The sequence below is a fragment of the Penicillium nucicola genome, assembly GCF_028828085.1.
Source record: "Penicillium nucicola strain IBT 29836 chromosome Unknown utg000006l, whole genome shotgun sequence".
NCBI classification, from domain to species: domain Eukaryota; kingdom Fungi; phylum Ascomycota; class Eurotiomycetes; order Eurotiales; family Aspergillaceae; genus Penicillium; species Penicillium nucicola.
This window is the reverse complement of record NW_026643130.1, coordinates 1197158-1210720: the sequence shown is the minus strand read 5'-3', so window position 1 is coordinate 1210720 and position 13563 is coordinate 1197158. Positions and strand designations below refer to the sequence as shown.

Genomic DNA, 13563 nt, shown 5'->3' with positions numbered 1-13563 from the left:
AAAGAGCAGATCGAAATTGCAGGCCAGAGAGACCAAGTTGAGTGAGGTCCAAAGGTGGCCGTCTGAGGTAAATGAAGGAGACGGGGTTCCCCACCATTTGAGCTTCGCCAGCATGTGGATCTTCGTCGATAAGCAACTTTTTGTCCCTTCAACTCCGAGACCTTCTTTGTGTTTTGAACCCCTTCCATCCTTGTCCTCAGTTTCAGCGTTTCTCTGACTGGGATTGAACTCCCTAGGAATGCAGCCATGCCCATGGACCGGACGTAGTTCCCTGTTCTGCGCTTTGCGGCCCTTGACTCGCTCTGCTGTACGACCATTCACAACGACTTCTGTCCTTCAGCGGTCAAAGAAATCAAGGAAACCCGACCCTCAGCATGGACACCCAGTGCCACTCAAGAAATCCCATAAGGTGTGTTCTCTTCCCACTCATGCCAGAGCCCAATTCTGATACACGGTCCATCTAGTCACCGCTCAACAATCAATCGATGGGAAAAGGCGTTCGACAGGATATCGCAACCGCAAAGGGATTCGCACAAGTGGTGGAGGCCTCGCTTCGCGATCTAAAGCACAGGTTGGATCAAACCATCGATTCAGCGGAGGGATGGACCCAATTTGAACGTCAGACCCTGAACGCGGCCAAAATGGAGGATTCCAAGTTGAAAAACACATGGAGTCCACTCCGGGCTACAAAGGTAGCGCTGCAGAAGGCATACCTCGCGAAGGGAACGCAAGGGTTACGGGAAGAGTTGCAATACATGCTCTACGCAGACAGTCTTACTGCCAAGTTTTCGATACCGGTATTGGAAGCGCAAAAGCAAGCAACCGACCTTCGATATCCCGCTGAATGGTATCCGCGGGCACGATCGATCCAACGAACAGTCCACCTACACGTCGGGCCGACGAATTCCGGCAAGACATATCGTGCCTTACAACGGCTGAAGAATAGTAAAAATGGCTTCTACGCAGGGCCATTGAGGCTGCTTGCACAAGAAGTATACCATCGGTTCCAATCCGAAGGTATTCCCACTAGTCTTGTGACTGGAGATGATGTGAAGGTTCCCGAAGATGATGAAGTACCGCGCGTCGTGAGCAACACGGTAGAGATGGTCAGTCTAGGTCAAGCCTACGATGTTGGCGTTATCGACGAAATTCAGATGATCGCCAACACCGAACGAGGCTGGGCGTGGACTCGGGCTTTCCTAGGATGCCAGGCCGAAGAACTGCACCTCTGCGGAGAGACCCGTGCCGTGCCATTGATTCGGGAGCTTTGTGCACTCACTGGAGATATCTTGGAAATTCACCGCTATGATCGTCTGAACGGCCTGGAAGTGATGACACACAGTCTGAAAGGTAATCTTTTTAACCTTCAAAAGGGCGACTGTGTGGTCGTCTTCTCCCGAAAGGGCATTCACGCCATGAAAGCGAACATCGAGAGGACTACGGGAAAACGTGCAGCTATAGTTTACGGTGGTCTGCCGGCAGAGATTCGGACCCAGCAAGCGAATTTGTTCAACGACCCGGACAATGATTATGATTTCCTTGTGGCAAGTGATGCTATTGGTATGGGCCTGAACTTGTGAGTTTCTCTCTAGGAGTTGAGTTATCCTCCATACTGATTCCATCCTAGGAGCTGCAAGCGTGTCGTTTTTGAGACCCTCGTTAAGCGTACTCCAACTGGTTTACAACGGCTCACTGTGCCTGAGATCAAACAGATCGGCGGACGCGCAGGTAGATACCGCCCAGCCAATGCCAAAGATGGGAAAGATGATGGGGCCAATGTGGGATATATCACTTGCCTCGAAGAGGTTGACCTTCCTTATATTCAACAAGCCCTTAAACTGGAGCCTCCCCCTTTGACTGCTGCTGGAGTCATTCCTCTGGATACCGTCTACATGAAGGTCGCTGCTTACTTCCCGACTGGTCTACCTATCGAATATTTGATCAAGCGAGTCCTGGAGCTTGCTCAAGTGGGCCCTCTATTCTTCATGTGCAATCCCAAGAGTCAATTAGAAAACGCTGAAATTATTGACACGGTGAAAGGACTTCAGATTGAGGACCAGCTGAAATTTATGGCTTCCCCGATGGACAACAACAACGACAGCTCACGAGAAACCACAGGTGCCTTTGCGGATTGCGTGTCCCATAATGAGCTTGGACGACTGCTGGATATTCCCCATCTTAACTTGGAAACTATCGAACAACCTGTTTCTGGAAGCAAAGAATACCTGCATGAGCTGGAGACTCTCCACAAGGCCCTCATTATGTACCTATGGCTGAGTTTCCGATTTGGTGGCGTTTTCACCGATCGAACTCTCGCCAGCCATGTCAAGGAACTTGTCGAGGAACGTATGGTTCGTGCATTGACTGAATTCTCTGCCAACAAGAAGATTCGGAAGGGTGCTTCTCTGAAGCGACAGATTGCGCTGCAGAAGCAGTTGCTGGAACAGGAGCGTCTTGGTGTCAAGGACTGGATGGGTCCTGGTGGTGAAGCAGGAGAAAACTATGAGGTTGCTCTGAATGAAGATGATTCTTCCGAGGCTGTATCCTGGGAGGGTGAATCCCCAGAGAGCGCTTCTTCAGAGAATGAAGACTCGCCAACTGATCGCGAATCTCTCAAGGAGTGAAATGTATGAGACAATTGTAACAACAGACATGTATATTAGCTGTACAAAAGTGAATCTCCAATATAATAGACCTATTGTATATTACCACGGACTTTACGGAATAAATACTCTGTATGACTTTGGACCAGGCAGAATCTCCTACGACTTTCGCTCAGTTCTATCTCAACTCCACTTAGAGCCTGAAACCATGCAGTCAACATCGTCATGTTTGATTTCTTTCACATTGTCAAGATATAAACTTGAAGTCTTGGCGCTCTTATCTTATCGGTGGCAAGTTCGGCCGCACTAATTTTCCGCGCTCTTGAAGATCCAACTGCGACAGCTTCACATCCAAGAAGCAGTGCAGTGTTTTGCGCACTTGCTATTCGAACTTTTGGTCTACCAGTACATTATCTGAAGCTATTCAGGACGGCCATATCTCGTATCGAGCCCAATATGGACGACCTCGAGTCTCTGGAGCTGTTGTCGCTCGTGTCGCGAGTGACAAACGAGCTCCAGAACTACCTGGGAATCAACGACAAGACCCTCGCCGAGTTCGTCATCAATCAGCATTTGCAATTTAATGGCTCCTTCCCCGAATTCAAGAAGTCCCTCGACGAGATGGGCGCCGAATTCCCGCAGAGTCTCATGGAGAGTGTCGATCGCCTGGTGCTCACCATGCATCCCAAGTACAAGGGAAAGAAAACGCAACATGAAAATGGAGATGCCGAAGGGAACGATGATATGGACTTGCTTGACGCCTTAGAAAAGAAGTCCCGCGTGTTCAAGGGTCTTGCGGTCCCCGATACCGAGAAGCGATGGGAGGAAGATGATTACACTAACCGTCTAGCGGCAGACGATACCGATGCCCAGGGAGGTGCGATGGAAGACACATTTGCTATGCTGGAAGGGTTGGCCGGAAAAGCGAACCAGGACACGTCGCGCACAACAAGGGACGGCCACGACAGCAAAAAACGAAGCCGCAGCCCCGAGTATAAAGACCGTGGACGGCGGAGAGACAACTATCGCTCGCGATCAAGGTCACGAAGTGCCCAACGCTATGGCAATAATGACGACTACGTGGACGAATTCGGCAGATCGATCGGTAAACGCGGCGGTAGGGACGACTCCCGGCGCAATGGCCACAGTGACCGTCGGAGACGTGACCGAGATGATGATAGCTTCCGCCGTGCTCCTCCCATCGAGCTGGATGATCACCCGGTACTTTACAAGGTCTACGATGGAGTAGTCACTGGCGTGAAAGACTTTGGTGCTTTTGTCAACTTGCAAGGCGTCAAGGGGAAGGTGGACGGTCTTGTTCATGTTTCTGCCATGCAGGAAGGGGTACGAGTCAACCATCCTTCGGATTTGGTCTCGCGTGGACAACCGGTCAAGGTCAAAGTCGCAAACATCGAAGGCACTCGTATTGGGCTATCCATGAAGGAGGTTGATCAGGCGACGGGCATGGATCTTGTACCTCAGAAACGCCTTGCTTCGGGTGCCAATATGGAACGTCTCGACGGTACACTAGGGAATGACCGCTACGGCAATCTCAGTTCTGATGTACCTATCGTTGAAGAGTCCGGTAGCCGGCCGATGAGAAATCGCAAGCGTATGACATCCCCAGAAAGATGGGAGATTCGGCAATTGATTGCCTCTGGTGTTGCCTCTGCGGCAGACTACCCTGACATCGATGAGGAATATAACGCAACTCTCACCGGTGAAGGCGCCTTCGAAGAGGAAGAGGATGTTGATATTGAAGTCAGGGATGAGGAGCCACCTTTCTTGGCTGGCCAAACGAAGCAATCCCTCGAACTTTCTCCTATTCGTGTTGTTAAGGCTCCTGATGGATCAATGAACCGTTCCGCCATGGCTGGAACCAACCTAGCCAAGGAGAGACGGGAGTTGAAACAGCAGGAGGCACAAGACAAGGCGGCCGAACGAGCAGCCGATGTCGACCTCAATGCACAATGGCAGGATCCCATGGTTGCACCAGAGGAGCGGAAGTTTGCTGCCGACTTGCGAAGTACACAACAGCCAAAGCAGGACGAGGCAGTGCCAGAGTGGAAGAGAGTGACAATGGGCAAGAACACTACCTTTGGAAAACGAACCAATATGTCCATCAAACAGCAACGAGAGAGTCTGCCTGTATACAAATTCCGCAAGCAGCTGCTGGACGCAGTCAAGGACAACCAGTTGATGATTGTTGTCGGAGATACGGGCTCTGGAAAGACCACACAGCTGACACAGTTCCTTGCTGAGGGAGGCTGGGGAAATAATGGTATCATTGGTTGCACCCAGCCTCGTCGTGTTGCTGCCATGTCCGTGGCCAAGCGTGTCGCTGAAGAAGTGGGCTGCAAGCTCGGAGCGGAGGTTGGATACACCATTCGCTTCGAGGACTGCACCAGCCCAGACACCAAGATCAAGTACATGACCGACGGAATGCTTCAGAGAGAAATTCTATTGGATTCTGATCTCAAAAAGTATTCCGTCATCATGCTGGATGAGGCTCACGAGCGTACTATCTCAACTGATATCTTGTTCGGATTGTTGAAAAAGACAATTAAACGCCGACCTGACCTTAGACTGATTATTACATCTGCCACTCTGGATGCCGAGAAGTTCTCTGAATACTTCAATGGCTGTCCTATTTTCTCGATTCCTGGCCGAACTTTCCCCGTCGAAGTCATGTACTCTAAAGAGCCCGAGTCTGATTATTTGGATGCTGCTCTTATCACTGTCATGCAAATTCACTTGACAGAACCCCAGGGAGACATTCTACTATTCTTAACAGGCCAAGAAGAAATCGATACAGCATGTGAGATCCTATTCGAACGAATGAAGGCTCTAGGATCTACTGTCCCAGAATTGGTCATTCTGCCTGTGTATTCTGCACTTCCCAGTGAAATGCAGAGTAAGATTTTCGACCCTGCACCAGAAGGTGGCCGCAAGGTCGTCATTGCAACCAACATTGCAGAAACCTCTATCACAATCGATCAGATCTACTATGTCATCGATCCCGGATTTGTGAAGCAGAATGCCTACGACCCGAAGCTTGGTATGGACTCTCTGGTTGTTACTCCTATTTCACAGGCACAAGCCAAGCAACGAGCTGGCCGTGCCGGACGAACTGGACCAGGAAAGTGTTTCCGGCTATACACTGAGGCAGCATATCAGTCTGAAATGCTTCCAACCACCATTCCTGAAATCCAACGTCAGAATCTCTCGCACACCATTCTCATGCTCAAGGCTATGGGAATCAACGATCTTCTCCACTTTGACTTCATGGACCCCCCTCCCACCAACACCATGTTGACAGCACTCGAAGAGCTCTACGCACTGTCAGCCCTGGATGATGAAGGTCTTCTCACTCGACTTGGACGCAAGATGGCCGATTTCCCCATGGAACCTGCGCTTGCCAAGGTGCTCATCGCATCTGTGGACTCTGGGTGCTCCGACGAAATGCTCAGTATTGTTGCTATGCTGTCTATCCAGTCAGTCTTCTACCGTCCTAAGGAGAAGCAGCAACAAGCCGACCAGAAGAAGTCCAAATTCCACGATCCACACGGCGACCACCTCACCCTGCTGAATGTCTACAACGGGTGGAAAAACTCAAATTTCAACAACGCTTGGTGCTTCGAGAACTTCATCCAAGCACGACAAATTCGCCGCGCCCAGGATGTCCGCCAGCAGCTCCTCGGTATCATGAACCGCTACAAACACAGAATCGTATCCTGCGGCCGTGACACAATGAAAGTACGACAGTCCCTATGCACGGGCTTCTTCCGCAACGCAGCCCGCAAAGATCCCCAGGAAGGATACAAGACCCTGGTCGAGGGCACACCCGTGTACATGCATCCCAGCTCAGCCATGTTCGGTAAACCCTCCGAACACGTCATCTACCACACGCTGGTCCTCACCACCAAGGAGTACATGCACTGCACAACAGCCATCGAACCAAAGTGGCTCGTGGAGGCAGCCCCGACATTCTTCAAGGTTGCTCCTACAGATCGCCTGTCGAAGCGCAAGAAGGCGGAGCGTATTCAGCCTTTGCACAACCGCTTTGCTGGCGAAGACGATTGGCGTCTGTCTGCGCAACGGCGCCAGGGCAGAGGTGGTGGTGGTGGTACTTGGGGTTGATTTTGAAATTTTTAAGATACCAGCTTTGGTTGCGGATTTTTTGTTTCTCTCTCTTCTTTTCTCATGCCTGATCATATATCTATCTATCTGTATCTGTAGCTATGAATCACTCGTACATGAGACAAAATATGGCTTGAAGTTATCCTTGGATTCTGGTCTGCCGCAAATAATCCTACTGTACGTGGATCAGTGTAGTCAAAGTATAGGTAATTATAACCAATCTAAGATGCATCAAGTCTATCGTTTTTTGCATTGCTTTTACCATAATGGACCTCTCTTATAGGCGCTAGGCTACTTGCAACGGACAAGCAAAAAGACTGGAAGCCTGAACATGCATGTCTAACATAGGCATTTGCTATGCATCGAGCCCTATCTCTAGGCTTTTGAACACCAGCCAAGGCTTCTATAGCGCAGTAGTGAAGAGCTGAGTGTGAGTGAAAATAACGCGAATATTATTGGGCTCACAAATGTGGTGTGTAAATGTGACGCCGATGGAGTAGAGATTGAATGGCAGTGATGACGGAGCAATACCTCTAGACTCAATGTTCCATCCAAGGCAGGGGTGTCTATTGTGGCCTAGGGCTATATCAGTATGCATATGGGGATCAAAGAGTGTCTGTTTCCTAAATGTTGAACTAAATGAACGTCATATCCATTTCCTCATCATTTGCAGTAGAATCCCCGCCATAATGAGCGACTTGAGGGTTAGCCAATAGCATCGCAATAACAAACCGAAAATCAAATAAGCAGCAAACTGGATAGCATCCTCCGGTTGACGCCTCCTCAAGCGACCCACCCGTTGTTTTTTTTTGTGTTTTCTGTTTCAATGTACTCAATAGATGTCGTTTGGGCTTCATCAGACATCTTCCTTGCGAAGGTTCTCCCAGAATCGAAGTTTTGCAGCAGGATCAAAGGCCGAAACTCGGAATGTACCACCAGGGGCATCGCTCACTTCGCCGAATATGGAAAGCATGTCCTTGATCGTATCCTTTTTCTTGCCGAGGGCATTTGGACTCATGACAGTGTTGATTGTCCGAGTCTTTTCCTTCTGTTTGGCATAGACGTACTCATCGATGGTTTCCTTCATAACAAGCTTGACGTATTCAACCTTGCGTGTTTGTCCGATGCGGTACAGCCGGCAGTATGCCTAGTCTCAAGAGTTAGTACATCGAACCCTGAAGCCTAAGTCCGAGTGAAAGTTCAGTTTCAGTAACGTGCCTGGTCTTGTATGGCTTCGTTCCACCAGAGGTCAACCAGGATACATTTGTTTGCCATGGAAAGATCAAGGCCAACACCGCCAGTTTTCAATGACGAAATGAGCACTTGGATTCTGTCGTCGTCGCGGAACGCTTTGACCCCTTCTTCTCGCGCTGCAATTGACATCTTCCCCGACATCTTTGTGATATTAGATTCCGTTGGCTTATAACTCTTGTATACATGCTCACCTTCATGTACTTCCAGCCATTTCTCTCACATAGGTACTCGACAAGTGTGAGAGTCGCTAGAAATTGAGTAAAAACCACGATTTTGACCTTGTTATCCTCTTCCATCCACGCGGCGACAAGCTCTCTAATTGCTTCAAGTTTGGTGCCCGGCATATGATGACCAATGTATGGAATCCAGTCGTAATTGAGATCCATCTCATCACCACTTGAGTCCTCCGATTCTTCCCGTGGGGACCCTTTGCGTAGACACATAGTTGGTGGTTTCTGGTTGGGTTGATCGATGTTTCCCTGTTGAGCTCCTTTGCCGTGGGCTTTCTTTCTATGTGTTGACCTCTTTCTCTTTTTGGAAGATGCATTGGGCATAAAGATCTCCTGACTAGAGTGATGCATGAACATGGGAACATGACTTGACACAGTGAGGTCGCTGTAGAATGAAGCACTGGTGATGGGGAGCTGACAGATTGTACAAAACCGCGTGACTGTGGTTGTACTTCCATTCTCATCCGGAAGCTCATCGAAGCATTGCCCGCAGTATTGGTGAAGACAAGGGGCAAGGACAATGGATTCCACTGGTAGAGATCCGCACCGAGGGCATGTACTGTGCTCCAGACGCTCATCCCAGTATCTCGCTTGGTGAAGAAGTTCCATTTTGGTCAAAAGTTCTTCTCGGAGGTCGGTATTGCTTTTCGGAGGCCGTGATCGTTGGAACGAATTTTCATCGCGATCAGAAGTAGGTTCTCAAGGAAGAGAGACCTTGTGCTTCATCGCAATTAGGAGCTTTGTTGTGACAGAAGCGGGCGAGTCGCCTGGGCCTCTGGCGAGAAGTTTCAACTGCGGAATAACCGCATCGTTGTCAATCACCAATTTCACAATCTTTTGTACAGTGAGTAGATGACTTGTACACATCCTCATGAACAGGAACATGGTAAGGTAGATCCTATACTGATTTGTCTTGTCGCCGATGAAGTCTTCCAATACGTTAGTCTCAGCTCACCAAGTAGACTTTTTATATCTTACCTTGTGCGTCGCCGAGAAACCGCTCGAAAATCTTTTGGTACAGGTAAATCTCCGCAGGATTGGGCTCAATATCAATCTTTCTTTCCTCAATCCCCGGGAGACTCACAAGCGGGCGTTTGAATAGGCGACTGGCATGAGTTTTCCGATGCATCACGAGACGAAGCATAGCGAGTAGTCTATCTTTCGATTCCTGGGTACTCTGGCTCTGATGTCAGTGACAATTATGTTTACAGGCACTCTGAGAGGTTGCGATAACTAACGTTGCAGTAGTTTTGGTGGAAGACCCCAAATGGGCTGCTCGATGGGACACCAACAAACTCAAAGTATGGCTGCATCTCTTCGATGCAACTAAAGCAAAGTCAGCTTTTCAAGATTGCTTTAAGGCGTCAAGCGTTGTTCAAAACCTACTTGTGCAAAGGGGTACCCGTCAGAATCCATTTGAACTTCGCTTTTAGGCCCCGAACGGCAATAGAGGTCTTTGACTCTGGGTTTTTGATGACATGAGCCTCTTTGAAAGCATTATTGTATCAGCATAGTAGATCATTATGCAATAAGTAGAAGCTTACCGTCAAGAATGATCCGGTGCCAATTGATCCTGTGAAAGGCACCAATATTGTCATCAAAATACTCTGGCCACCATTCAATGATGGCCTTGGAAGTTTCGAGTTCTTTCGGTGGCTTCATTGACGGGTATGATGTGTTGATTTCGTAATATGTAGTCACACTATCGGTCTTGTAAGTTCATAGCAGCCAGAGTTCCAGGGTAACCTACACAATATCATGATCCTCAAACCATTCTCCAAGATCACTGCCGGTACAGGGTCGTGCGCCAGCGTGGTATACGACTGACCGAATGGTTTTTTTCTCGCAATGCTTTTTCAATTGACCGATCCTGTAACTATTAGTTCTATCGGATTATCTGAGCCTGAAAAAGCGAATAGCAAACCAGTGTGTGACCAAATTTCTGGGGACGACAATCAAGGTTGGAGCTTGACCCTTCTCTAGAGATCTTCCCTCCACGAGATTTGCTGTGAAAGCAAGTAAGCCTCCGGCAAAATCATCGTTTGCTATTACTCACCTATCGATGTGAGTGTCTTTCCCAAGCCCATCTCATCACAAAGCAGACCGCCATGTGGTGCGGATTTAGCAAGCTCGCGGTCACGCTATATAATTTAGCTTACTCTGCAAGTCAACAGAGACCACACAGAATCATGACTTACCATCCAGGAAACGGTAAGGAGCTATTTACCCTGTTAGTCATATACGACGAATTCGAAGCCAGTGATCACTTACTTGATAGGAGTACAAGTGTGTCTTCAGTCCATTGATTTTCCAGGCCTGGTCGACATACCTCGCGGAGGGATGAAATTTCTTTGAGGCTTTGATGCAATTGCGTTTATCAAGTCTGGCTTCTGCTTGATCATCAATGGGGAGCATAGCGATGATATCGTTAAGGGCCTTGTTCTTGTCCTTGTTCTCAGAGCCAGGAAGCGTAGGCAGCTTAGAACTCGCATTAGCATCGGCAATGATATCATGGTAGAAAAGATTGTCCAGGTCCTCGTTGGGAATTCTTGTCGTTGTTTTGGGTGTCCTTCTCTTCGAGGTTCCGACATCGCTGGCATCGAAGTAGTCATTGTCTTGCTGCCGATCCTCGCAGTGTTCCAACATATATCGAAGACCAAGCGCCGCTGCAGTGTTGATTTCATTAATTGAAACGCCAGAACTTTTGGTCCGCTTTGGCTGTGACTCTGGGTTTAAGTGCAGATTCAGATTTGGGGGTTCTTCTTCCTGGCAATCGTCGTCGTTTGACGCATTTTGAAAATCCGAATCCGAAAGCCCAAGCAACTGATCGAAATCCCGCAATTCCTTGTCGTGTTGAAGTTCCTCGTCAAAGAGTCTTTGTGTTTCGACTTGAGTTCTCCGTGCGACTTCTTTCTTTCTGAAGTATTCAAACCGCAACCGGTCACCAGAGGAGGGGCTAACTAGGTGACTATACCATAGTTTAGCAGCTTCAAAACAGATCTCATTAGCCCAATTGTCTCCTTCGCCTGACTCTGGGACCCATGGTATATCTGATCGAGAGACTTCGTTTTCGCCTTCAGAGTCATCACTATCTGTGAGTCCAGACGCAGACCTGTCTTCATCATGATCACCTTGGGCAGTCTCTCCTTCGTTCCCACTGTCAGATTCTTGTTGGACCTCCTGGGAGTCCGATAAATCAGAGTCAATTATAACAATCTGAGACCTGTGAGAATCTTGACAGTCCTCAGTTTGACCTTCGGGTTTCTGGGCACGGGCATGAGCCTCGATGACCTTCAGTAGATCGGCATTTGGCAAAGCGGAATTTGGTTTCTTCGCCACGAGAACTAAATTCAAAAGCGTTAGTCAGACCACGAAATATGGCTTGTGGTACTTACTGTGGTTTGGCTCAACCGACTCTTCTTTTATAGAGCGGGGACACTCTTCATCCTTATCCGGGGGTTGGCCTTGGACGTCCATAGTCTGCATCAAATGAATGTTGCTATGCTTTGGCTTGTTTCGAGAAAGACAATTCAGTGTGAGGATGAGATTGGTAATTGGGCGTATTTTCAAGGAGAAAGAACGTGAGAGAAAGGAGAACGAACGATTTAGGTGCGATGCAGAGCAGAAAGATATGAATGGAGGTTAGAATGTAGGAAGATCCTCAGCTGCTTTGAGTCAGTTGAATAATGGCAGAGGGTGTCAGGTGAAGAATCATCAGTGAGAAAGAGAGTTCAAAACTTGAAAAGGCATTAAAATCTTGACAGATGTGAGATGGTAATATGTAAGAGGATGCGTAGCGATATGTAGAAGGAAGTTGAGAAGTCTGTTGGGAAACAAATGAAAGAATGGGACAACGCAACACACAAAGTTAACACAGAGTGCGCGAGGGCATTTCAGTTTGTGGAGTATGGAGAGTCTCTTACTCCATAAACCTAGAATCTCAATGTTAGGGTGTTTCACTAACAAGTGTGAGTAGAATCTCAGTTGATCGAGTTTGTTCAACGTACAATGCACTGCAGTAAACGACACAGATAGGTGAGATGTAGAGAGGAAGTAAGAAACAGGAGGGGAGGAAGAAGTCAAGAAACATGTAGTTGAAGAAATGGTAAGATGCTGAATTGATCAAGTCTAGAGAACACTTGAAGTCGCTGCAGGGAATATCAATCAAACAATCAATCAATCAATCAATCAAAGTTCAATTAACCTGTTGCAGCCTAACTAGCATCGTAATGGCTATTTAGGCGCTTTGTCTAGTTGAAGCAAGAACTTGGCCGTACGCCTGACAATAATAACACAGAACAGAGCTGGTTCTCGAAACGAGAGACTGGGTACTAGCTCTATATAAATACAAATCTTATAGCCTAAAAACATGAGAAAAGCCTAATGCCGTAGACAACTAGGTATAAAGAGCGCTCGTAGGTACATGTCATTCCTTCTCTCCTTTAATTCCTGTATCGTTAACAATAGGCACCGTTTTACCCTCACTTTAGCTTTAATTACTGCTTAAATTGTGTCTCATCAATGGCTCTAGACTAACGTTTGTTAGAGATTGTATACTCGAATAGCGAATCGAGGGATGTAGTCTCTGTCTGGTGATCATTGCTTAGTTTCCTAGGGGCAGATTGACCATCAACGTCGTGATTGACTGATCCTCGGCACAGTAGGTGCTGTAGGTGATGGGAGGTTCCCGGTCACATTGCGAGGAGCTCTATCAATTTGTCGTTGTACGTTGCGCAGATTGAGTCTAAATAATTCACACAGTTGTCAGCACGCCCATTGAGTTAAAGAACAAATAATATACTATCCAGATATCCTTTAGAAATCTCATACTCTTTTGCACTTTCTGTATCGATTTTAGCTTGCTATTTCGTGAGAGCGCCTAGAATAGCTAGTTTGATAAAAGTATATCTAGTTCCTACATAAATTGTTAGTGCTTATTTAATTTGATATATTTTCAATATTAAATGACTTACCTTCTTTCGAGGACTGATGCTGCTGCTCTATAATCTTCTCTAGCTCCCTACTTGTATCATTAGGTGGATGATTCGCTATATCTATAAACACATTAAATAGCAGACTAAGGCCTAAAGGCTTCGTGAGTAGGATTTTAAGCGACTTTTCCAGTTGATTTGAGCCACCCTTGAAAGGTCGGCTGTCAATCGCTAGGCTTGGAGTTTTGAAAAGTCGATCTAAGATGAAATTTACTCGAAAGTGACCAGCTCTGTTGCATAAATTGCCCAGTGGGTGGTGAAAATTTCAAAGTCTCATTTCCCGGAGGAGATCTAAGTATGAGTCTATGTGCGCGCTGTTCATGTTGGAGTCTGAGAACGCTCGGT

At 47.6% G+C, this 13563-nt stretch overlaps 4 protein-coding genes across 4 annotated transcripts; 2 read left to right on the top strand and 2 right to left on the bottom strand.

The window, feature by feature from the left end:
• Positions 1 to 238: 238 nt before the first annotated feature.
• N7511_006464 (ATP-dependent RNA helicase SUV3) lies at positions 239 to 2624 on the top strand (the record flags this gene model as incomplete). Its single annotated transcript, XM_057128841.1, has 3 exons — positions 239 to 409; positions 465 to 1576; positions 1628 to 2624. The coding sequence occupies 3 exons, from the start codon at positions 239 to 241 to the stop codon at positions 2622 to 2624; spliced, it is 2280 nt and encodes a 759-aa protein (XP_056983397.1).
• Positions 2625 to 3059: 435 nt separating this feature from the next.
• N7511_006463 (uncharacterized protein) lies at positions 3060 to 6743 on the top strand (the record flags this gene model as incomplete). Its single annotated transcript, XM_057128840.1, has 1 exon — positions 3060 to 6743. The coding sequence occupies one exon, from the start codon at positions 3060 to 3062 to the stop codon at positions 6741 to 6743; it is 3684 nt and encodes a 1227-aa protein (XP_056983396.1).
• Positions 6744 to 7599: 856 nt separating this feature from the next.
• N7511_006462 (C-terminal helicase domain-containing RING finger protein) lies at positions 7600 to 8836 on the bottom strand (the record flags this gene model as incomplete). The annotated part of the gene is made up of 3 exons (XM_057128839.1): positions 7600 to 7890; positions 7962 to 8138; positions 8189 to 8836. 3 exons carry the CDS (start codon positions 8834 to 8836, stop codon positions 7600 to 7602), a joined length of 1116 nt encoding a protein of 371 aa, XP_056983395.1.
• Positions 8837 to 8926: 90 nt separating this feature from the next.
• N7511_006461 (uncharacterized protein) lies at positions 8927 to 11713 on the bottom strand (the record flags this gene model as incomplete). The annotated part of the gene is made up of 11 exons (XM_057128838.1): positions 8927 to 9156; positions 9206 to 9404; positions 9466 to 9553; positions 9614 to 9713; positions 9772 to 9929; positions 9978 to 10097; positions 10152 to 10233; positions 10284 to 10368; positions 10426 to 10446; positions 10499 to 11571; positions 11623 to 11713. The coding sequence occupies 11 exons, from the start codon at positions 11711 to 11713 to the stop codon at positions 8927 to 8929; spliced, it is 2247 nt and encodes a 748-aa protein (XP_056983394.1).
• Positions 11714 to 13563: the final 1850 nt, after the last annotated feature.